Raw genomic sequence first — 25,169 nt, 5'->3', positions numbered from 1 at the left:
AGGCGCCCGGCGCGAGCGCTCCCGGGCCCGCAGCCCCCGCCCGCCGCGCGGCAGCCCGCGGGCGCAACTTTCTTAAAGGGACAGGTGGCCGGAATCCGCGTCTACCTGGGGCCGGGACTCGGCCTCCGGGCCGGTCCGCCTTCGGGGGAAAGGGGAGGTCGCGGCAGAGTTCTCCGCCCACCCACCTCCTTAGCCCCCCTCCCCCCGGGGAAGTGAAGGATTGCAAGTTTTAATGCACCCGACATCCTTTTGCAACTTAATTCTTTTGGCCTAAATCACCCTCCCACTGCTCCTCAACGCATGCTCGCGGGCATGCAGTCGCTGCCACTGCTGGCAAAGTTTGAGGAGGGGTGTCCCCACCCCTGCGCCCCGCCCCATCCCACCCTACCCGGAGCCCCGGGGCGTGCAAGGCTCGCGGCTGCTGGGAAACACCCGCCGCAATCCCCTTGACCCTGCCCTGTAACTGACCCTTGGGGAAAAAGCCCCCTGCACGGCTACTGCGCATGCTCTGAGCTGGACAGCTCCAGAGAGGGAAATTTAAAAACGGTTCGAGCCGCGACGGCGGCCAAATTGCGGAACGCGAGGGGCGAGCGCGAGGGAGCCCCCCTCCGAAACCCCCGCCCGCCCCAGGAGCGCCTGCAGCGGCGGCCCCGGCGAGGATCCGCTCCAGGTACCACCTTGCAGGGTCGGCTTTGCTCCGTCCTCCGGGTCAGTGCCCTGCATTGCATTTCCAGGGTGGAGACCCGGGCGCAGGGGCCGTGGGGGCTACCTCTCTCTGCTCCCCTTTTCTCCTTCCCGGAATCCCTCACTGACTTTTGGGGCGGAACTGAGAGTCTTTTGGTGGGTTTCTGTGTTCGTTTCAGGGTTGAAGTTTGAGAAACTTAGGGAAGTTTTATTTTGTTTTGCTTTTTAGGCTGTGTTTGTGTGTGGCGGGGGGGTGGAGAGTACGGGTGGGGGTTGGACTGGTTTTCCAGCCAGGGCATGTGGCATTTCTGTAGGCATTTCCAGGGCGGGAGCCCTGAGGGGATTATTCCCTTTGCAAGTGGGAATTTGGCTCCCAGAGAAACATACATGACACATCAAGCTGTCCTTTTTTTAAAAAAAATTTATTTTCAAAGTGATCGCAACTGAGCTGCGGTTGAAAATGGGCTGGGAAGGGAATCTGGTTTTTCTGATTCCTATTTTGCAAGTCCACATTTTCCAAGACTTGACATTTGGATTCTAGAGCCTTCCTCTGCCCTTCCCCCATGAATTCGAAAGAACCTGCAATTCCATTCCATTCTCTTCCTTTGCTTCTGAATTCCTGTAGAATTGCCCTGGGAAAATGACCTGTGATGCCCAGGAAATCCTCTAGTACCACTTTTTTTTTTTTTTAAGTGTTCTTCTAGTTATTTGAGTTCCATCCTTTTTTTTTTTTTTTAAGATTTTATTCATTTATTTGAGACAGAGAGAATGAGAGACAGAGAGCATGAGAGGGAGGAGGGTAAGAGGGAGAAGCAGACTCCCTGCCGAGCAGGGAGCCCGATGCGGGACTCGATCCCGGGACTCCAGGATCATGACCTGAGCCAAAGGCAGTCGCTTAACCAACTGAGCCACCCAGGCGCCCCTGAGTTCCATCCTTCTGAATTGTGGGAAAACTGGGTTTCTGCCCTGTCCACATCGTCACTGATGGGAGCTTTGTTTTCTGCTTGTCTTTTCCCCAAGGAGATGGTAGAAAGTGACATCTCATCCATGATGTCAGGAATTATTCGAAACTCAGGGCAAAATCGCCACGCCTCTCCGCAGGAATACAGGTGAGGGTCTCTTCAGATAACAAACGATATATTTTTAAATTGTGTAAAGTGTTTCTGTGCTGTTTATGGTTTCTGCCCAAGAACTATCATTACAATTAAATTCTGTGATTTTGCGAGGGAGGGAGATCTCAATTTCAAAGTTGGCCTCTCTGAGGATGTCTGGGCTTGTGGCCTGGGGCAATGGGACCTCTCAAAGCCCAGTCTTTTGTCTCTTCCAAGACATCCCCTCCTGGGTAAGAAACGGGGGCATCCTGGTGAATGTTAAGATGACAATAGCGGCGATTGCTTTCCCTACAGTGGCCCTAACAGGGCTCCAGGAAATGCCCCCCAAAAGCTTTGGGAGAGGGAGGTGGTGGGAGGAATTGGCTTCCATCCTCAGTGGATACTGGAAAAGTTGTGAGTGGTAACTCCGGAATTCTTAGCCTGGCTGTATGATTTTCAGCAAGTTCCTTGCCCTCTCTGGGCTTCATTTAATCGTCCGGTAAATGATGCTCTTGAATTAAGGTCTCTCGTGGGCCTCATGTATTTGAGGAATAAATGTGGTGGAGTCTGAGGCCAAAATAAATGATTTTTTGAGACAGGATGAAGCGAGATGCAAATGGGTGGGGGAAGCTCCGCAGAGTCCTTTGCCTTTTTGTCTGCAAACCTCAGAGCTCGAACGGCCTCTAGGGGGTCAACCAGTCCAGTCCCCTGCTTTTACAATTGGGGAGACTGAGGCTAAGAAGGGAGAAGGGGCTTGTCCGTGGTCACACAGCAAAGAGAAGGAGGAGGAGAAAAAGGAATGATCTGGAGTTCTCCCAGTGGCTCTCCCTTGAGCCCTGGAGGCCTGACCTGGTTCCCAGTGCCCCACCCATCAAGGCAAGCATCATGTCCATGGGTTGAGGGGGCACAGCCCAGATTATGGAGTGGGGACAGGCCAGGGGCTGGCCTGGGAAGAGCAGGCTGTCACCTCAGATCAGCCCTGTTTACCCAGGGGCTGGCTGTCTGGCCTCCTGGGGGCCACTGCAACTCAACAGCAGTGCCTTCTGGGGCCGACTGCAGCCCCCAATTAGAGGGAGGTTGCTTCCTCGGGGCTGTGGGCCTGGAGGCTGCCTTCCAAGATCCAAATGAGACGCAAATTCAAACAGATATTTGCTGAGAGCTGGCCGTGTGCAGATCTGGGACCGCAGATGTGTGCCAGGCATGCGGCAGCTTGTGAGCGCCTACTGTATGCCCAGCTTGGGAGGCTGCTCTGATGAGCCTCCACTGTACATACAGGTGAAGACCTGGGGCTTGGAGCAGTGAAATGAAATCTTTAACCAAGATCACACAACCGCGGACCTCTGGGCTTCCTGCCAGCCCCAAATGGGTTTAAATAATGGCAGGTAGAGTTGGGGGGCATCCTAAGCGTGTTAGGAGCTTGGGCTGTGAAATCAGTTATGATGCCAGCTCTTCCAGCTGTGTGGAGCGGTCTGCGTTTCCTCATTCATAAAATGGGAATAGAAATAGTACCCACTGCATGGAGTTATTAGAAAGATTAAACAACAATTTCCAACTCGGCCGCTTGCCAGGTGCTTGATCCTGGGCAATTTCACTTCTGAACCTTCATTTGTTTGTGCAGCCGGGATCATAAAAGCAACCTCTCGCCGGTTTTAAATGCAATATCTATGGAAGTGCCTGGGACCCAGAAGGCCCTCCACGTATGGGGGTGGATCTCCCTCTGTCCTCCCAGCTGGAAGTTGGCAAGGGTGGGGGGGACGCCAGAGCTTCCCTGCGGGGGCCCACCTGGAAGAGCTCAGCCATAGAGCCTTATTGTTGCCTTAAAGCACCCCGTAAAAGCACCAGAGTCAGGGAATCGGGGTGAGAAGGGCAGCCGTTCTGGAGTCGGATGTGTGTGCAAGTTCAAAATCCAGCTTTGGTCAAGTCACGTGTCTTTGCTCAAGTTTCCTCGGCTTTCAAAGGAGCACGATTAGGGCACATCCCTCATGTGGCTGCCAGAAGGACTGAGTCAATTTTACAGTGCAAGAGACACAGAACCAGTAGTTGCTCTTGTTCTTACGACTTAGTTCCTATCAACGAGTCCAGCTTTCTGCGAGAGAGAGGGGGTCTTTGGAGTTCCTTGGACCCTCACCTTCTCCCAGGTACTGCCCAGCAGGGGCTCCCACCCCCTCCAAGCCTTGGGGTCTCAGTCTCCTGTGTCTTGGCCAGCCCAGCTCACAAACTGTCTGGGGGCACCAAGCAAGCAGTTCCTGTCCAGAAAGAGGGCAGGGGAGGCAGTAAGCTTAGCAGTAGAAGTGAGGGGGGGACCATCAGTGCCTACCCAGTTCCCTGACCAGCTGGCAGGGGTGGGGCAATGGAGCAAGGAGAAGCAGTCCGGCATCAGCCCCGGATCCAGGGTTGCCGGGGCGTCCTGCCTTTTCTGTTTGCCTGGATCCGGGGCATTCTTGTGTTCTGTAGCTAGCACGCCCGGAAGGCAGAGTAGTAATAAGAAGAATTGCAGCTGGTGGTTTCTTAAGCCTTCACTACTTGTGCCACAACCATCCCCAGGAGAGTAGCCCTCCTGTGCCCGGTTCGCAGACGAGGAAACCAAGGCCCGACCTGATTAACTGGCTTTCCAGGATGACACAGCTAGTTATGGGTAAAGTGGCACTCGAACCGGAGGCTGTCCCACCCAGAGGATATCGTGACCAACCCCACCCCCACCCCCCGCACCATGCCCCACAGGTGAAGAACACAAGGGCTGGAACAGAATAAGTTGCTCTACCCATTTTGCAGCTGTGTGACCCTGGACAAGTCGCTGTCCCTCTCTGTGCCTCACTTTCTTCATCTGTGAAACGGAGCAACTAGAGAACCAAGTTCACAGGTCGTTGGGAGGATTCTGCACTTCGATCTAGAAAAGGTGTTGGGCCAGGCCTGGGATAGAGTGTTTTCTCAGGGAAGGGAGCTCTGATGATCATGCAGTGCCTTCCCGGCCCCTTCCAACCACTCCCATTTTTCTCCCTGAATAATAGCCTAGGAGAAGTTTATGGGCTTCTCATTCCCTCTCTCACATCTCCAGGGAATGGCTCCAAGGACCACTCAGGCTGCTGGTCCAGCCTGGTTCCAGCCCCCATGCAGCCCTCCACACAGCCCTCCATCCCCAAGGGCCGCCTTTGGCCGTTAGCTTTCAATGGCTGTGTGCGGGGAGGGAGGGGGCGGGGGCAGGGGACAGCAGCTGGAGGCTGCCCTGCCCCCCTGGGAGAGTCAGTGGCTGGGCCTAGACAGCAAATTGGCGGCAGCCTCCCCGCCTGTGACGCTGGGGCCTGGGGCCAGGGCCAGGGGCAGCCCTGACCCTGTGGGCAACAGCAACAGCTCACGTTGGATGCGAGTTAGCTGGTTTCCCTTTGGCTCAGGGCTGGGAGGGAAGTCCGCTCATCGAGGTTCTGCAGAATAATGAGTTACTAAGCACCTACTGCGTGTCAGAAACCCGTGAAACTCCTTAGGAGGTGCACAATCCTGTTTGATCTTCAAAGTAACAACCGTGACATTAGGTGCTGGCATTATCCCAATTCACAGACAAGGAGACTGAGGTATGACCTGTCCCAAGGCATACATTCAGGAAAGGGCAGAAGAGCAGGTTTCAATCACCTGGTCCAACTTTGGGAACTTATCCTAGGGATCAGGTCCAGCCACCTCCTTTTACAGATTGGGCAACAGAAGCCCAGAGAAAGAAGGAAGACTGCTGGCTCCTTGGACCCTCATCTTCTCCCAGAGCCATGTCGCTCCTCTAAGATGTGGGCAAAATCCTTCCTCTCTTTGGACAGTGGTTTTCTCATCTCTGAACCACAATGCCCAGGCACAGGATGGATACTTAATGTTCGTTGGGTAGATGGCTGGCTGGCTCAATATCACGTGAGAAATAACATGTCCACAGAAACGTAGGGAGGTTTATGCTCAAGTGATGACAAAATCCTGCCGTGGGGACCAGGGTGGGCAGATGCCACCTGCTTTTCCTCTCAAGCCCCCACTGAGTTGCGTGTGCCCGATGGTTTCACACCCATATCATTGTGGCTCTGCCCATCGGTTGTGACCTCCTTGCAGGGGGGAAGGTGGGGGCTCCATCTGTCAGGGGCAGTGAGGGTCCCAACATCCGTACACCCCTTCTCCCTCCGGGTGGCCAGAAGCTCCTCGGGCTACCTTGTAGGCAAGGAAAAGAGAGGTAGCCTTCCTGGGGGGTCCAGCCTTCCTTTGGGATCTTGGGTTCCACCCCAAGAAACATGTGCACACACATACACACACACCCCCCCCCCCCCCCCCCCCCCCCCCGCCAACCCTCCCACCAAGTCCCAGCCAAGTTCTAGAAAGGAAAGATTCTCTTTTCCATGCTCCTAATCAAATCATTTCATACTACGCTCACTCTTGGCCCCACTGGGAATTCCCGAGCTTGCTAAACAGCATTTGGTTTTCTTTTTCCTGTAAACAGTTACAAAAGACATTACAAAAGCTATGTTAGCTAAATAAACACCGCCATGAAATGCTTAATTCCTTTCGTGTAAAGGTTGGATTAGAAACAGGAACAGTTTGTGGTAATGTAACAATTTCCGACTAACCACATCTCCAGGAGGCAGGTAAGACCTCCTTGTTGTAATCAGAGCGGAAGTGATGTCCCAGGGCTGGATGTGCCTCTGCGCTCTGCTCCGCTGGGATGGTGATCTGACTCCCCAAAGACAGTCTTTGCTGTCCTAGTGACCATGCAAGGCCAGAGGAGGGGAAAGAAGGAACGTGGTCTTAGCACCTGAGGTATGCTGGGCCGTCTCTTATACATTATTTGATCTTATCCTCACAGCTGCCCTCCATGGTGGAAACGATTATGAGAATGATTCCATTTTATAGATGGGAAAATTGAGGGGCAGAGAGGTGAAGTGATTTGCCCAAGGTCACATGGTTACAAAGGGGTTGAAATGGGATTTGAGCCACAAAGGGATGTTTCCTTCCGCTGCACACTGTATCGACTGTAAGGAACCCCAACATAGGCAGTAGAGTTAAATGCGGGCTCTGGACTTGAGCTCTGTAAGCAAAAATCTCCGCAGAAACTGTAATCCATCCACACATACAGGTGCCCTACTGCATGCACCGCCAAGCTCCTTAGCAAGGGCTTTTACCTCTACCTGGAATTTTACCTTTATAGCAACAACAGGCCATGGCCACGGGGGTCCAGCTCACCTTGGGTGGACAAGTATTTGTCAAAGATTGAAAGCTCTGGGTCTGTAATCAGGTGTAAGACAGAGTCATCCCTGACCTCCGCGAGTTTAGTGTCTGGAAGGCGGGGGTAGGCAACGGCTGAGTAAAATTAATGGGTGATCTCAGGTGTCTACGCTATGTAGACATTAATGGCTCTAATCATTCCAGGGAATGGAAACATTGGGAGATGCTGGACTGGTCTGGGAGGGTTTCCTGGGGTGGGGGTGTGGCTAAGCCCGGCAGGAAATGGATAGAGATTGGGCAATGCAAATTACGTTATAGTTGGGCGGGGCTGGGCGGGGCTGGGTGGGGCTGGGCTTGGGTATCTTTCCACCTTCTCTTACTCCAGCAACGATATAATAAATGCCCACAGGGTGCCAGGCGCTGTGCTGAACAAAATACGGGGCCTCCCGGTCCTTGCCCTCTCAGCGTGGAAAGACTGGAAACATATGTAAATGAATAATACCTCCTTGAAAAATGCTACATGTTCTGCAGACACAGACAGAAAGGACGGCCAGGGGTGTGGGTAGCCAGGGCGGATCTCTCAGAGGAGGGAAGATTTAGCCTGAGACCAGAAGCATGAGGAGGAGCCAGCTGCGAATGAGTGCACGGACTAGCATTCTGGGCCAAGGGAACAGCATGTGCAAAGAGCACTTAGAATGAATGTTTGGGGAACTCAAGGATAGACAGGTTGGCTAGAGCAGATCAGATGAGGGCACGAGGGGAGGGGTAGGAGGCGGCCAGGGCCAGACCACGGTGAGGAGCTGGACCTTTACTCTCCGAACGGGTTTTAAGGACAGGGCCATGTTCTCATGTCTCTTTCGAAAGGTCACTCCGACTGCTAGGTGTTAAATTCATCCATTCCACAAATAGTTGTCTAGCCCTTGAGCCAAACGCTGTTGCACAGCCTTCCTGTGTTCCCCCCTATTCTGCACATGAGGAAGCGCAGACTCACAGGCATTGAGCTACCTGCACAAGGATCTCTGTCCGGAGTAGAGCCAGGACCGGAATCCAGGTGTCCCCGGGCTCACCCCTGCAGTGCCCTGCCCTCCTGGCTCAACTCCCATCCCTCCAGTGACATGACTGATTAATTAAGGACGTTGTTAATTAATGTTGTCAGGTTGGTCCCCTGGTTAATATAGGATGGCAGCCGTGGATTCCAGCGGTGTCTCGCTTTGCCCAGGGTCACCACAGCGTCCCCTGAGCAGTGGCCCCGTCACTACAGAGGCACCTAGCAGATCCTTCTAAAAATGAGGATACTGGCTTACCTTTCCTGCCCACAGCTTGATTTATTTCAGCTAAACCGGCAGAGAGACCAAGTAAAGAGGCTCCGGGGCGGGTGGCTTAAGCCCCAGCTCTTTTGCTTACATGCTGTGTGGCTGAGGGGTATCCCTTCCCCTCTCTGAGCCTCAGCTATCCCATCTGGGAAATGGGTTTGCTAAGGAGCCGTCCCACAGGCTTTTGAGAGTTGAGGGAGGTACAGACCAAAGAGGGCTGGCAGGAAGGTAGGCACGCTAGGGGACAGATCTTCCATCCTTTGCATCCGTAGGTCACTTAGAAAGTTATCTCCTTGGACAGAGGCACTTTTGTGTGCTTGCCACCCAGTCTGGCAAGTAGGAGTTCAGGAAATATTTATGGAACGGAGCAGATGCTGACGAGTGTCGGTCACTCTGCCAGTGGCTCTGCCCATGGAGCCCACTGTGGGCTGAATGCGTGCTCTTTAGAAGATGTTTATAATCATGCCAACCACCACCATGCAATGCATGCAGATGGGCTGGGCACCCCACCCGCATCATCTCATCAGTCCTTACAACAAACACCCTGTGTGCAGTAGCACCCCATTGTGCAGATGAGCAAACTGAGGCCCAGAGAGGCAGACTACTGCAGACCAGTCTCAGAACTACTAAGTAGCTGTGGGGGATTCAAACCCAGGCCTGGCTGACCCCAGAGCCGACACTTGTCCCCACTACTTCGAAATGCCCCAGAGAAAGCAACAGGTGGAGGGTGGGGGGGGTGGGGTGGGGGTGGTACGCAGGCAGGACTCCAGGTCCCTAGCTGGGATGGGCTCAGAGTGTGGCATTGCAGAGGGCCTGGGGACTTCTGATGAGCAAACTCACAAGGGCACACAGATGAGACATGTAGAATGATGAGCACATAGTAGGCACTTGGAAAAGGTTGGCAGATAATTATACTGGTGATAGACTATTCTTCTGACATTGATTTCCCCGGGGTACCGCCTGGCTCCTAACCAGGGTCTAACCACACACCCCCACATCCCCCCACTTCCTCTGCAGTCCCCCACCCCGAGTGGCCCTGCAGGCTGTGTGTCTGTCCCAGTGGCAGCCCCACCGAGATGGAAGGGGCTCAAACCCGTGGTGTTCCAGATGCGGAAATTGAGGCCCAGGGAAAGGTGCTGGGGCGGGTACCTGAGGCCACTGGCCAGAGGCTGCAGAGGCAAATTCTCCTGGCTCGGCCTCACCTCTTCTATCTATAAACAGGGGTGACGACACCCCCCAGGAGTGTGTGTGTGTATGTGTGTGTGTGTTTTCTCATAAGGAAAAGATGGATGTGGGGTGGGGAGCTGTTGGGGAACCGCTGAATTCAGAAGGGGACTCTGGGGTGCCAGATAGGTCTTTTTATTTTCATTTTGCCCCCAAAGCTCTGCACTCATTAATGAGGATACCCTATTGCTGACAAATCCCCCACTTGATTTGAGAAGGATGCACTGTCAGGGGTCACCTTTGGGACCCCTGAACTAATAGTTAAGCCTGATTTTTCAGCAGAAAACTCAATGTTTCATCTGATCTGATGCTAATGAACTAGCATCATGTTCTTGACCGTCACTTTACGGTAGATGCCTTTATTGTTCCCGTTTTATACACTGAGGCCCAGAGCGGGTGACCATCACACAGCCAGGAATGTTCAGGCCCTGGTCCACCCGCCTTGGGTTCATGCCTGCTCCTAACCACTGTCCACTCTGCCACTGCTGCTTTACATATGGGGAAACTGAGGCCTAGAGAGGAAGAGGCACTTGCCCAAGGTGATAGAACTTTAGAAATGTGACCAGAAGGTTTACCTGCAGACTTCTTCCATAAGTTAGAGGGTCTTGGCATCAAAGGGAACTTGGAGGCTGCTTGGGCTCATCTTTCGTCCAATAGGGGCCTGGCCATCATCCCTTGACTCCTTCTTGAATGCCCCCCATGACAGAGAGCTCACTACTTTGTGAGCCACCTTAGTATCAGGTTCCCATTTTTATAGAGCCCTCCCCTGTAACTTCCTTGCTGGTGGGAGGTAAAGTGGGGGGAGTCTTTTATAATGAAATGTACTAAAACAAAAATTCCATGAAATCAGCTCCTAAAATTTCCAAACCTAAATCAAATTTCCAATTTTAAGGCAATGTGGAAACACCAGAGATCTTTCCATTGTGATTGAAAAGAATGTTCCAGACCATCACTGCCTAGTAAGGACTTTCTGTGGTGATGGAAACGTTCCAATTCCTTGCTGTCCAACATGGCAGGCACTGGCCACGTGTGGCCATTGAGCACTTGAAATATGGCTGGTGTGATGAAGAAACTGAATTGATACTCTTGTTTAATTTTAGTGAATTTAAATTTAAATAGCCACATGTGGCTTCTGATTGCCTAGCACAGTGCTAGAATTTTCTAGAATCCACAGAGCCCATTTCTTCAACCCTTCCTTGTGGGCCAGGGAGAAAGGACAGTGGGGCTGTAACCAGCCCAGTCTCCGGCTGGGGGACCCTAGACAAGCCTGTTGCCCCTGGCCTCAGTGTCCCCATCTGGTAAATGGGAGGTGGTAATGGTAACCACACCTGCCTGATCAGGCTGGGCACACAGCAGGGACTCGCCCACCCTAAGCCATGTCCACAGGCTTTTGTAAAATTAAATAAAATTAAGCTGGGCCTTTCACCCCTGCCTGGCCTTGGCGGGGGTGGGAGCGGGGGCGTCTGGAAGGCTGGGTCTGTTTGTTCATTTGTCTGAGCCGTGAGGACTTACTGAGCACCTGCTGTGTGCCCGGCTCCAGTGGGGCTGGATTTTGCCTTTTCCTTTGCATTGCAAATGTCCTGTCCTCTCCCGGCCGAGGGGAAACCCACTCAAGAGACTGATACGGGGTCACACATACACACACCCCAGGGAGGAATCCCAGACCCTCGCAGATGGCAAATGTTCCACAAAGCCCCGTCACCTTCACACCACCATGCTGGCTCTGGGGGCGGCTACAAGGAATTGCTGCTATCACTATCCCTTGTACCCATCTGACAGGTGGGACAACTGAGGCTGGGGATTAAGCACCCTTCTGAGGGCCTATGGCTGGGAAGCCAGAGCGGTTCCCAAACCAAGAAGTCTTTCTCAGGTCGCAATTGCTGAGGACCCTGTGGTTTACGCCATTTACAAGGAAGCGCTAGGAGAGAGCAAGAATGGGGCACACGGGGGCAGCTTTAATGAGGGAACTCTAGGCCTTGGGGAAGGACAGGTGGTGGGGCTGCTTTACACGGCACCGTGGACAGAGGCCCGGGCTGACACGCCTCTGCAGGGAGCGGAGGAGGGGAGAGAAGTGGACAGGGATGGTTAAGGACCCAGGCCGGGTAATGGGGACGGGACCCATTTAGGGCCTAGCGCATTGCCTCCCAGTTCCTGTGACACACAGGGTAGAGGTACCTGAATGCCGGGTGATGAGGCAGCAGGATGTGAGCCAGGCTTTAGGGCCAGCAGACCCCCACCACAGAGCTTCGGGGTGTCCACATCCATGGCAGGAGACCAGCAGGGCCGGCGGGGCCAGGCCTGTGTTCAGAGTTGAATACACACTGGCCCATGGGCTCCTCAAAACAACCCAGGGAGAGATGGACAGTTATTCTCCCATTTTCCAGATGAGAAAAAGGAAGGCCAGGCGTGACTTGTCTGAGGTCTCACAGCCAGGGGTCACCAGGACTTGAATCCAGATTCATCCAGTCAAAGCTTGCCCTGTGCCCAAGAGTCCACCTTGGTGTCCTTCCCCCGGAGCTTTGCTGAGAGGTGCTAAGATACAGCTTCCCAGCCCCACAGCTCAAGGGCGGGACCCCAGGCTCTGGGCTGGGTCTTGAACTCTGCATTCGAACCCGGTCCTGGGGGATGCTGATATGCCCTTGAAAGCCCTGGGATGATGGAGGCAGTAGGGACATTGCCCCCAGGGGCCATCTAATTCTCTGCCTGTCCTGCCCCAGGAACAGCCTGGGTTCGAGTCCTGCCTGGCCTCAGCTTCCCCATCTGTAAAGTGGAGCTGCCTGCTCCCTGCCCCCGTCTGGAGGCTGTTGCAAGCCCTCAGGGAGGCAGAGGCTGGTGCTGTGAGTGCTACAAGTTCTGGACGTGACAGCCATTGTCACACCATTCTTTGGGTTGGTGGCCTGGGGTCAGCTTATTTCAACCAGCCAAGCAGACATTTAAGTAGCACCATTGTGTGCAGGGACACAGGATGATACAGGGCTCACAGCCCTCAGCGATCCAACAGGCGGGGTAGGGGATGTGAACTCACTGCCCCTGGCAAGGTGTAGGGAGCAGCTAGGATGCAGGGAGGTCCCTGAATTGGGTTCAGGGTGACAAAGACTTCTTGGAGGAGAAGCCATTCCTGGGCTGGAATGAGCCCACACGGGCAGCCCGGAGCCCTAGCCCTGGTCTTGCTCTGGACTGTGAATTGGAAGCGAAGTGCTTCCCTCCTAACCTCAGTTTGCCCGTGGGTCAAAGGAGGGGTGGGGTCAGATGATGTCTGAAGGCACTTTGGCAGTAAGAGGACAGAAGACAATTTGCAGTGAGCCTCCAGGGATGGGCACCGTTTTGGGGCGGGGGTGGGGGGGGGAGGAAGCAAAAGGGGGGCATTCCTAGCAGGGGGAATTGCTAAGGCATGGCGGTGGGATCGTGCTTGGGTGTCCCGGAGAGGGGGGCATGGAATGGACACTGGGTGGCCACAGTAGGCTGCTTGAGCTCCTTACAGGTGGCGGGGGGGGGTGGGGGTGGGGGGAGGGGGCGGTGAAGACAAAGGAATGGGGAACCAGGAGGGGGCACACAAAGAGCAGGACAAAAACCCATAGAAGCACAATCAGAATAGCACCATTTACTCTGCCCTTCTATGCGCTCAGCGGCATCGTTAACCTTCTGCGACCCTCCCTTCGTGGGGAAACGGGCTCCGGGCATTTAAGCGACTGCTCGGGGTCTCAGCGTCTCTGTCTGTAAAATGGGGAGAGAGCATACAGGAAGTGCTCAATAAATGGGAGCGTCTAGTGGCTGCAGCAATAGAGGTGGGTCCGTGAGACCACAGCGCCCAAAGCTTCCATGGCCTTCCAGTCCTCTGGGGACCTGGCTAATATTAACATTAACATTGGTATGAATATTAACGGCAGCTGAGTCAGACACTGTTCCAAGGGCTTTACGTGCGACCACCCGCTGAATCCCCACGACCCCCTAGGAGAGAGGAAGTGTTATTAACCCTATTTTACAGATGAAAAATTGAGGCTCAGAGAGGACAGGTCAGTGGCCCTGGCACACAGGTAAGTGGAGACTAGGATTAGACGCCAGAGCCCAAGCTCTTAACCACCCTGGGGACGATCTGTCAGAGTCACTGGCCGCCAGAGACTCTGCTCGCACCCAGAAAGCCAGTCTGTTTACGAGCCCCCCAGCACCATTCTGGGGGCTTTGGTGGGGCCCCGGCTTCAGAAACCTGACAGCAGCGGCTCACCTCCGTTCCGCCCTGCTGCCCCAATGCCAGACAGAACAGCGGGGGCAACGAGGAGCTATGGCAGGTAGGGGAGAGAGAGGGAGCAGGGTTCGCACCACCAGACTCTGGGAGGTCGGCGAGTCGTGGGGTGGGTGGGGACCGGCCAGACACCCCTCCCACCCCCTTGCAGTGGGCGGTGCACCAGGCCCTGCCCCTCGGCCTCACCCCATGGTCTCCACGGGCCCGAGGGGACAGATGGCATCGCCCAGGCCTGGGCCGTGGCTGCCACCCGCCAGATGAGTTACGAGCAGGCTGCAGGAGTGGCAGCCGGGGGTGGGGGGAGGGCAACAACAATGGCACGGAGACCCCAGGACAATGGGGGCCACGTGCCACGGGGGCAACAGTCGTTTGTCGCACAATGGGCCGCCGGGGGACAGCAGCTAGGCCAACTGCTGCTGCTGACACGGCCGGCCGGGTTTTCAAATTGTTTCCAGGCCCTGTTTTCCTACAAGGCAGCCAATGGCCGGGGCAGCCCGACGGTCACCTGATGCCAGCCTGCTGGGCTGAGGGCCCAGGCCCCTGCAACAAGGAGCAGCTGTGGCCATGGCAACACCAACTGTGGCCCTAAAACAGAAGGAGAGAGAGCATGGGCGAGTTGGGAAGGGGGGGGAGACAGCACTAGCTGGGGCGGGCCCGGGGGTGGCAGAGCCGATGCCCCACGGTGGGGTCCCCTGCCCCACGCGTGACAAAGCCAGAGGCTGCGCTGCTTTCTCTCTCCCCCTTTCTAGGGACCAGGGCTAGGGCTCCGGGCTGCCCGTGTGGGCTCATTCCAGCCCAGGAATGGCTTTTCCTCCAAGAAGTCTTTGGGGGACACCCAAGCGTCCCTGAGACGCTTACTCTGAAACCGGGGCTCTCAGAATGTGGACTGTGGGCCTCTGGGCCACACACCAGAGAGATCCTGGCCTGCAGGGCTGGGGCAGGGGGCGGGTGGAGGCAGGCGTGGTGGGTCTGGCGTGGGCTCTGGGCCAGTTTGCAGCCACCTTATCCCGTGGACGACATGCTGCCGGGGGTGGGGGCCCGGTGCCCTTGGAGCCGTGTGGCAAGCATGACTTTAGGGGTGCTGGGGAGGCCTGCGTACCCCACACCGGGAGACCTGCCTGCCATCCTCAGTGGGCAGCCTTTCTCCTTCTGTGGAGAGTGATGGTTTTGCTCCTGAGTCTGTTGAGGAGTGGTGGGTGTGGGTCCAACAGGAGGTCTCCGGGGGCTGCCTGGGGGCATGGTGAAGAGCTCGGGCTTCGTTCAGGCTCTGAGCCTGGGTCCCGGCCCCACCGCTTCCTGTTACGTGTGGCTTCGGGCAAATGGCTCAGTGCTCTGAGCCTCAGTTTCCCCGAATGTAAGAGGGGCACATGGGCATATCCTACCTCTCAGGGCTGCTGCGGGGATTGAACAGGATTAAAAAGGACTGTGCCTGTTGAGCACTGAGCCCTGCACCTCAGTTTCCCCATCTGTAAAATGGGAATACTACTACTACTACTACCGTTTGCCTTGTGGGGTGACCAGGAGTGTTAAATGGCTTACTACCTGTGAAGGATTTGATGTGGTGTCTGGCACATAGTAAGTGCTCAACAAACATTAGTGTTTATTATCGTGGGGGTAGGTAGGGGCTAAGGTAAGATGTAGTAAAAGAAGGAATGATTTGAGGATGTGTGATCTGGCTGCCAAAGGCGGGGATCCTGGGACCATGCCCAGCCCAGGAGATGGGCAGATGAGGGCAGCTTGGGGAGGTTAGGGGCTAGGGAGTGATTCCAGAGGTGGGGTGGAGCCCCCCCAGGAGCCGACCTGAGCTCCCCGCCCCGCCCGAGCTCCTGCCCCTCCCTGCAGGCTCCTGGCCACCAGCAGCGATGATGACCTTCCCGGGGACCTGCAGTCGCTGTCGTGGCTCACAGCGGTGGATGTGCCGCGGCTGCAGCAGATGGCGAGTGGCCGTGTGGACCTGGGTGGCCCCAGTGCACCGCACCCACACCCAGGTAGGCGCAGGGGCCGGGTGGGGGGGCACGAGGGTGGTGCAGGGGAGGGGCGACACCCAGCACTGCCCCCCACCAGCTGGGTGATTGGCCAGCTCGCTCACTCTCTCTCTCTCTCTCTCTCTCTGGGCCTCTGTTTCTGCATCTGTAAAATGTGATACCTTCCTCGGAGGGATGTGGTTCATTCATTTGCTCACCACCGTGTGCCAGGCTGTGTGTAAGCTAAGGTTTCAGTGAAGAATACAGAGAGCCTGCCCCTTCCCTCTACAACATGAACAGCTAAAGCAGTCGGCAAACTACGGCCTGCGGGCCAAAGGCAGCCTGGAACCTGCAGCCTGTTTTTTGGATCGCCCTTGTGTTAAGAATGGTTTTGCATTTTTCAAGGGTTGTAAAAAACCCGAAGACAGAAACCATATGGCTGGGAAAGCCTCAGATATTTGCTACCTGGCCCTTTACTGAAGAAGTCTACGGAACCCTGACCTTCAGAGAGATGATGCATGGAGAGTGCCGATGGTCCTGGCACACAGTAGGTGCTCAATCAACGGCAGTCAGTTGCAGTCACAGCAAGTGGACTGAATATTTAGAGACACAGAAAGGGTTGAAAACAATCATCACAGGACATTAAAAGTACCAATAGTTGAAAAATTAGGGTCTAGGAGTATTTATTTCATTGAACAAATTGTTCTTGGCCAAAACATCCATAGCAAGGGTAAGCAAACTCTTTCTGTAAAGGGCAATGTAGTCAATATTTAGACTCCGTAGGCCGGATGGTCCCTGTGGTGCAAGCCCAGCCCCAGACAATGTAAATGAACGGGTGTTGTTGTGTACCAATAAAACTTTATTTACAAAAACATCCCACAGGCTGGATCTGGCTTGCTGGACATAGTTTACCAAACCCTGATCTAGAACCTCCAGCTCTGTGACCTTGGGCAAGTACTTTCTTCTCTGACCTATTTCCTTACGTGCAACGAAAGGATAGCAGAGCTGCCCTCCTGGGGTGTTGAAAAGACTCAGTGCCTAAAGTACCTTGGACACACAGTAGGTGCTGTATGGCACACAACAGACAGGAAGCATGAAAGAAGGAAGCCCCTCCCTTCTCCGCTGTGCGGCCGCACCCCTCCTGTGTTCCTGTCTCTATGCGAGGTGTCTGGAGCCCTGAGTCATATAAGATGTGGTCCTAGTTCTCAGGGAGCTGAGGGTCTGGCCCAAGAGAGGGCAAGACAGACAGACCAAAAAGCACCACGGATGAGCCCAAGTGGCAGCCAGGACTCAGAAGAGAGCTGAGGGGCCCCGAAGGCTTCCTGGAAGAGGTGGCCCCAGGGCAGGATCATCTTGCAGGTCAACTTGGTTTAACCTAGAAGGTAGCCCCAAAGCAGAATGGTTCAGTGAGGATCTGTGATAGATTAGCAATGTCTGCCCCGGGCGTAGGACGGGTGGCTGGCAGGCAGGCGTGAGTACTGAGCTCATCCCCAGCAGAGGGGCAGGGCTTGGCAGAGGGGAGAGGAGGCACGGGGGAACCAAGGCATGATTCCGAGGAGGAGAATTGAATAATGAATTGATGTTTTAGCTTCATGTCATTAATAGCTTGGACGAGAACCAAGCTATTAATGACATTATCATTATTATTTGTTACTGACTCATATTTATCACGATGTTGTCCTGTAGCCAGCAACATGATAAGCACTTTATAGACATTACTGCATCTAAACCCCCACAAGAGCTTCGTACGTAAGTGACCTCGGTAGCTCCACTGTACAGATGGGGAAACTGAGGCTGGCGCCCGGCCACACAGCTGGTAGGAAGCCATGGTTCAGCACTACACTCCAGGGCAGTGATTGGCCAAGCACCTGCTATGCACCTGGCCCCAAGGCTTGGGGCGGTGTCCAGGGCCGGAGCTGCTCTGCCAGCAGACCCCGTTCCTCCAGCCCGGCGGCATCTCTATGCTTCCCTTTTGCAGGTGCCTTGGCCAGGGCAGCTGACCTGCACGTGGGAGCCACCCCAGGTGCCCTGCTCCACGGCCCGGCTGGCATGGTCCCCCCAGTCATGCTAGGTCTGGGCCCCATCGCCAATCACGGAACCAGTGTAAGTGCCACAGCATGGCTCAGGGAGCTGGAGTGGGGGTCCTCCAGGGCTGGGGTGCCCTACCTTCACCCTGACCTCTGTCTCCTCTTGCGGCCCCTGCAGATGAACCAGATCCCTGTGGGGGGCCAGCCCTCATCCGGCCTGCAGGACGCCCCACAGCTCTACTCACCTGCCTCCCAAACACAGTTACCGCCCCCCCCAGGCACCCAGCAGGTACGGGGGGCTTGGAGGGGCCCTGGACTTGGAGACACACATCCCTGCGTTGGGCTGGCCAGGGATCTCGCTGAGCCTCAGTTTACTCCCCTGCAACATGAGGATAGCATTCCCCATGACCATGTCATAGAGTCGTTCACTGGGTTCCCTAAATCCCCTGCAGGGAGCAGAGACAGGATTGTCTCCTGGGGCTGGCAACTTCACATCTTGCTAAACAGCGTCTCCTAAAAAGCGAGCCTGGGGTGGGGTGGGGTTCCTGTGAGTGGCTTATGCTCTCTCTCACCTTCTCTCTCTGCCCTGCCTGTGGGAAGTGCCCTCCCATGGGCCTGTACAGCTCCCCGTTTGGAGCACGGCCTCCCTACCCCCAGCCCCGCATGGCTGTCCATTCATCTCAGGAACTGCACCCCAAACACTACCCCAAGCCCATCTACTCATACAGGTGAGGTCCAGGGTGGGCCGGGGCCGTGGGAGCCTCGGGGAGGAGAGGGGCGAGGGCTGCCTTTAGGACAGCTCAGACTTGCAGACGGGGGGAGCTTTTGGTGAGTGGGGAGCCCCCAGGTGGGATGAGCTCTAGGAATCACATCATGTGCTCAGTCAGTCCCCAGGGTGGAGAACCCACTCCAGACCCTGAGCCCGATGCTCCATTCTGTCACTCACGAACTGCGTGGCCTTGGGGAAGCGGCTTAGCCTCTCTGAGCCTCAGTTCCCTCTGATGTAAAAAGTCATCAACGTAATAACATTGTGTACCCCATAAGATTGGGGGGTGGCGGTAAGCAGCCTAGTTAAAGTCTAAAGGCCCATAGACATTAACTATGAGGAAGGGATAAAGAGAGGAAAAGAGTTTTCTCGAACTGGTACTACTGTCTGAGCTCAGGGTCAAGGAGAAGGGCAAGGGGTGGGCAAGATGACGGGCCATGAAAAGGTACCAGAGCTTGGTACCTTTTGAGTTTGAGTATGGAAGGGCTGGTACGGTGGGGTCAAGCAGGGCAGACTTCCTGGCAGAGGGGACCTTGGGCTGTCAGCCTGAGACACCTTTACATCTGGCCTGCCCCACCCTTCACCTCCAGTTGTCTGATCGCCATGGCCCTGAAGAACAGCAAGACAGGCAGCCTGCCTGTGAGTGAGATCTACAGCTTCATGAAGGAGCACTTCCCCTACTTCAAGGTGAGGGGCCCCAGCCCGGGGGAGGGATGCTAGAGCTGCTCCGGCCTCTCCCTCACACCACCAGCACCCGGGACTGGCCCCAGGCCAAACTGGGTCACTGTCTCAGGTCCCCAGTGATGTCCATAGACCCCTGTATCTGTGCATTCACACAGACATGGCCAAAGAAGGCCAGAAGGAGGAGGGGGCATTGGAACTGGACTCTGCCCAGAGAAGGAACTCACCAGGCATCTGGGCGGTGGCGGGGGGGAGCAGAGGGTGGTGGGGCCAGCCTAGTGACTCCGCACAGACTCCCTAAAACATACTGATGCAGAACACAGACGTGGCAAGAGCTGTTGCCCCTCTGAGCCTCGGTTTGCTCATCTGTAAGATGGGGAGAATGATACCCAGCTGGCCAGGTGAGTGAGGGCTCTGCGTGCAAAGGGCCTTGGCAGCTCCTGGCGCGTGGTTGGCTATCAGTAACGTGATTTTTTCTTGGCATCAAAGCAAAATGAGGAGCAGGTGGTCAGAGGGTACCAAGCTGCAGGGTCCCTGACATGGTCAGTGTCCTTAGCAGAAATACTGCAGACAGTGGTGTGTGCGTGTGCAGGGGGCCAGGGATAGAATGTGAGGCGCACTGTAGTATCTGGCTACCTAACAATAAAGTGTGAGCATTTAAACACGATCGGCTTTGAATACCCTTGGCCAGTTACCCGCGTGTTAGCATCCCCTCTCTTGCTTGCTTCCTGAGGAGGAGAGACAGAGGGGACAATTCGGCATCCCTGAGCCTGTTCTCACGTAGCAACTGTTGGCTGGAGCTGACGTGGGGTCGCCCCTTTAACAGGGCGCGGGCCCTCCGGTGAGCCACAATCCCCACCAGTCTCTCTTGTCTTCCCAACTCAAGGCTGGCCATCAGACTGTCACTTCACCCTGCCGCCGTTGTGCCCTTGCCCCTTGAGGCCTGTGTCTGAGATGCCCCTGGAGAGGGAGGGCTTACGGGGAGGTCTCTGAGGGGGTCTCCTGCGTGTCCACGTCTGTCCCCACAGACGGCTCCCGACGGCTGGAAGAACTCAGTGCGACACAACCTGTCCCTGAACAAGTGTTTCGAGAAGGTGGAGAACAAGATGAGCGGCTCCTCCCGCAAGGGCTGCCTGTGGGCCCTGAACCTGGCCCGCATCGACAAGATGGAGGAGGAGATGTACAAGTGGAAGAGAAAGGACCTTGCCGCCATCCACCGGAGCATGGCCAACCCCGGTGAGGCCTAGACTCCCCCTCCGCCACCCGCACCACACGTCCCCGCCTGCGTCCGGTCCAGCCACGGGTCCCGGCCTCGCTGGTGGGGACACAGGCGCCTGGTGAACTTTCCTCCTCCCCTCCCGGGAAATATGCCTCCCCTGGGGCAGGTCCGCTGAGGGGCCTGGTCAGAGGCCTGTGGAAAACTGTTCAGTCTCCCTAAGCAGCCCCTAGGTTCTCACAGAGAAATGCCAGACTAAACGACCAAGGAGGACATCGCTTTCTCACCATGCCTGCCGCCCTGGCACCGAGTTTTAAAACAATAAAAGAATAAAATAATAACACCTAGTATGGGCTAAGATGCAGAGAAACAGGCACCTTCATATATGATTGGTGGGAACCTCAGTTAAACTTTTCCAGGGCAAAGTAATATCTAAAAGCCCTGCAAACCACTCCCCATTTTTTTGGTTGAGTTATTTTACTTCTGGCAACGTATGCTGAAAATATCAAAGATTTCAACAAAAGGTTTATAAACCAGGTTTTTTGTCCCAAAATTCTTTCTTTTTTTTTTTTTTTTAAGATTTTATTTATTTGAGAGAGAGAGAGAGCATGAGCAGCGTGGAGGGGCAGAGGGAGAAGCAGACTCCGCGGAGCGCGGAGCCCGATGCGGGGCTCAATCCCAGGACCCCCGGGATCATGACCTGAGCCGAAGGCAGCCACTTAACCAACTGAGCCACCCAGGCACCCCACAAAATTATTTCTACTAGTAAAAAATTGAAAGCAATCTAGACTTCCTGCAATAGGGGATTAAATAGGTATAATGTCATACCATGCGAGGATGAGAGACAAAAATATTTTTGGAAGAGAAAAAAATACTTCCAATTCAATAAGTGAAAAAAGACAATATAACACAGCCTAATCATATTTTAAAATGTATCTTAAATGCACATATATTTATATATGTGTGTGTATCCACTCATTTATATGTGTATGGATTTATGAGTACGTACACATACAGAGAGACTAGAAGAAATAAGCCAAACTCTTGACTGTGAATGAAGAGACCACTGATGATTTTTATATTCTTCATGTGTTTCTGTATTTTCCAAATTTTCAACCCTGTTCATGAATCACTTTTATATTAGAAAAAAATATTGCATCTGCTTTTTTTTGTTTTTTGTTTTTAATTAAGAGATGTGAAGGGGAGGGACATAGAGGTGACATCCATTGGAAAATGTCAAATGGAAGCTTAATTCCACTCAGCCTCGGGAACATTTGGCCTGACTCTGTGGGGATCATCATGCTTGAGGTTTGGGTATGAAGGCTCAGAGATGAATAATTCAAAAAAGTGAGGAAAAGGGGACCATGGCACAATCCCATGGGCCCTCAGTGGGGCAGGGAGCCCGACGCAGGGGCTCGATCCCAGGACTTGGGGATCATGACCTGAGCCGAAGGCAGACGCTTAACCAACTGAGCCACCCAGGCACCCCTAAGTGGGCCAGCCTAAATGGGTGCCACCCGAAAAAGGTCCTGGGACCCTAGTGGTCCAGTCTCAAATTGGTGTTACATTCAAGGAGACGCAAGCCAACAACCAAGAATAATTTCAGAGTGATCACTTGTCTTGTTTGTAACCAAGAGCATTAAGGAGGATCTGACTTTTAACCCACAGTAACACTTCTTAATGTCTCTTTAGTAGCAGGGAGTGGCTAGGACCCCTTGTGTGTTCATAAATTTTGTCCTGATGTTGTTGGACTTGTATTCTCTGCCTTAACCTCCTCTTGCAAGACTGTTAGCTTCAAGGGACGTGCTAGAGCTATAGCATTGTCCCAAAGAGAGGAACCGCTGTTATCATGGGAGGCTCCCTCATTCCTCAAAGACCCTATGCAATCTGTGATTTCATTACATTTCCCCAACAACACTGCGCAGAATGTACAGTGCCCTCTCATAGATGAAGAGACCAAGGTTCAGAGAGTCCAAGGGGATTGCTGGGGTTACAGGCATGCTAACCCTGGGGCCTGGGAACCGCAGGGTGGCTTCTGAGGGACCTTTCCCTTGCCTGCAGAGGAGCTGGACAAGCTGATCTCGGACCGACCGGAAAGCTGCAGGAGGCCTGGGAACTCCGAGACCACCGTGCTGACTCATGCTGCCACAGTGGCCATGGCGCATGGCTGCCTGGCTGTCTCCCAGCTCCCACCCCAGCCCCTGATGACCCTGTCCTTGCAGTCAGTCCCCCTGCACCACCAGGTCCAGCCCCAGGCACATCTGGCCCCAGACTCTCCCGCCCCCGCCCAGACCCCACCCCTGCACGCCCTGCCGGAACTGAGCCCTAGCCCCCTGCCCCACCCTGCCCTGGGAAGGGCCCCCGTGGACTTCATCAACATCAGCACCGACATGAGCACGGAGGTGGACGCCCTGGACCCCAGCATCATGGACTTCGCCCTGCAGGGTGAGGCTGCAGGAACGGGGGTGGGGAGGGACAGAAGGGGATGGTGGGGGGGTGGGGGCTGGAGGGCCAGAGGGATGGGGGAGGGCAAGGGAGAGGAGGTCTGTCGGCATTTACCCCTCAGCTCATTCCCTGGACAAGTACTTCCCAACCTCCTCATGCTGGTGAATTCCAGTGAGCGTTTCATGAGTGCTTACTGTATACCGGGACTCATGCCAAGCACTTCATAACCATCACCCCATCCCTGCAACGGTCCTGGGAGGCCGCTGCCATTTCCTGTCCCCATTCTGCCACCGAGGAGATGAGACACAGAGGTGAGGTCACTGGCCCGAGGTCACCCGGCTAGTAAGTGGCAGAGCCCCGGGTGCGTCTGACCGCCAGCTTTTACTCAGTAACTGCTTCAGCGTGCGTGTGCCAAGCTCAGGCCAGGTCACGCTCTGACCCACTGCCTGCCGCTCGGTCACGCTTGACACAAAGGAGCTGAATGAATGAATGCAAGGACAAGGGTCTCGTGATTCGTCCCCTCACGACACGGGCGCACCTCCTGAGAGCCAGCCAAGGGCTGAGCACTCCTCCCTGCCCTCTGGGAGTTCCGTGTCTGGAGAGGGACTGGCCTGGTTAGCAGGTTTGTGAGTTAGCTCGCGAGGGAGTTATTTACAGCCGTGAAGTGGGTATATTCGGCCCTCCCCGCCTGTCCCGCTGGATTATTGTGTAGGGAAATCGCTGTTTTGTCCCCTGGCTGGGCCGTGATGGGACCCCTGAGGGAGAGTCCCTGCTTTCCACACCCCCCCCCGTTGAAGCCTTGGGAGGTCTCTGATCATCTCCATTTCATCCCAAGGGGCCTGAGGCTCTGGGACGGAAGCGACATTCCCTGGGATGCCCAGTGGGAAAGGGAGGGCCGGGGCTGGCACTTGGCTTCTCCATGCCCCCTCCCCTGCAATCCCCGACTTTGAACCCCGCGCACGGTCTTTGCCTCTTCCTTCAGACGGGACTCGAACTCAGGTCTGTTGGTCATGAAGCCGGCTCACCCAAATGCCTTTGTCTTTGAAAGGGAACCTCTGGGAGGAGATGAAGGATGGGGGCTTCAGCCTGGACACCCTGGGGACCTTCGGAGACTCGGCCCTTGGCTGTGAGCTGGGGGCCTCGGGCCTGACCCCCATCTCCGGCCGCAGCGACCAGTCCTTCCCAGACTTGCAGGTGACAGGTCTCTATGCCACGTACTCGACCCCAGACAGTGTGGCCGCGGCAGCCACCACCTCCTCCTCCCAGTACCTGGGCGCCCCGGGGAACAAGCCCATAGCCCTGCTTTGAGGTGACGGCCTCGCCTGGCCCCCAGCCCCTGGGCCTGGCAGAGAGCTCCTGGAGCCTGGTGTACCTGGAAGCAAGGCCTCTTACACCCTGTTGGCGCCCCTGGCCCCCGCACACCTCCACAGGAGGTCTTTTGGGGCCTCCCCAAGTCAGAAGGACAGAGGAGAGTGGACAGGCGCCAGCTTCCCCCGACCCCAATGCTCCTTCCAGAGAGTGACAGCTGAGAACGAGATCTCTCCGGCCTGCATCCCCGCCAGGCTCCTGAAATGACCCGCAACCCCCTTTGAGATGGGACGCGTTGGTGCACCATGGAAACTCCTCCAGTGGGGAGGCTCTTGAATTTATTCCTCTGGGACTGAGCATCCACCTCAGCCCCCAGAGCCCAGGCCCCGAGGCCTGGAGCAGAACTGGCCGAGTGGCCAGCTTCCCTTGGCCTGGCCTGGGCTGAACTCCGAGGCGGGCGCCCGCCCCCGACCCTCCAGGCCCGCTCCTCCTGTAGGGAGAGATCCCTGTGCCATGCCGGGCCCTGGGCCCCCGTGTACATTTATTTATATTTATTGGAGCCCCTCTGCACCATCTCTTCGAAACTGGCCCGCGGCCTCTGGAATGAGAGTCCCCGGTCCCTGCCTGCATCCTGGTAACCCTCACTCCCAAATTTCTCCAGGACATCATGACTCCAACTGGCTCTTAAGCCCGTTTGCAGCCTTGGGCTGCTTTTTAGAACAAAAAGCACTTTGGATACTATGGAACATCCTCTTTTTCTAAATTGGAGACCAGAGACGTTTCTAGCCACTGGGTCATGACTTGGATCTCTTCCCACACGCACCTGGGAGGAGAGGTGCCCTACATCGCTCCGGGCTCGGGGGCTTTCTAAAGGCAGATCGGGATGGGAACGGGAAAGAATGGCGGGGGCCATTTGTGCTGAAATTTAAGTTACTTGTGACGGAAAAAGCAAACGGAACCATGTAAAGCTTGCCCCACGCGGTGAGGGAGGGCTGACAAAGCTGCAATGCAAAGTATTTATTGGCACTT

General features: G+C 55.3%; 1 protein-coding gene across 1 annotated transcript; it reads left to right on the top strand.

The window, feature by feature from the left end:
- The first annotated feature begins 1,707 nt into the window (after positions 1 to 1,707).
- FOXN4 (forkhead box N4) lies at positions 1,708 to 24,140 on the top strand. Its single transcript, XM_021703592.1, has 9 exons — positions 1,708 to 1,793; positions 15,576 to 15,721; positions 17,676 to 17,800; positions 17,903 to 18,013; positions 18,325 to 18,452; positions 19,081 to 19,177; positions 20,200 to 20,407; positions 22,449 to 22,832; positions 23,881 to 24,140. The coding sequence occupies exons 1-9, from the start codon at positions 1,708 to 1,710 to the stop codon at positions 24,138 to 24,140; spliced, it is 1,545 nt and encodes a 514-aa protein (XP_021559267.1).
- The last annotated feature ends 1,029 nt before the right edge of the window (positions 24,141 to 25,169 follow it).

Source organism: Neomonachus schauinslandi, chromosome 14, assembly GCF_002201575.2.
Source record: "Neomonachus schauinslandi chromosome 14, ASM220157v2, whole genome shotgun sequence".
In the NCBI taxonomy this organism is placed as follows: Eukaryota; Metazoa; Chordata; class Mammalia; order Carnivora; family Phocidae; genus Neomonachus; species Neomonachus schauinslandi.
The sequence above is the reverse complement of the archived record's forward strand: the minus strand, read 5'-3'. Positions and strand labels throughout refer to the sequence as shown.

What these genes read in the sequence shown, in the direction of transcription:
- FOXN4 (XM_021703592.1), top strand. Translation starts at nt 1,708, where the DNA reads ATGGTAGAAAGTGACATCTCATCCATGATGTCAGGAATTATTCGAAAC. An exon ending in TGCACCGCACCCACACCCAG is followed by an intron (nt 15,722 to 17,675) that starts GTAGGCGCAGGG and finishes TCCCTTTTGCAG; the next exon opens with GTGCCTTGGCCAGGGCAGCT. An exon ending in AAGCCCATCTACTCATACAG is followed by an intron (nt 18,453 to 19,080) that starts GTGAGGTCCAGG and finishes CTTCACCTCCAG; the next exon opens with TTGTCTGATCGCCATGGCCC.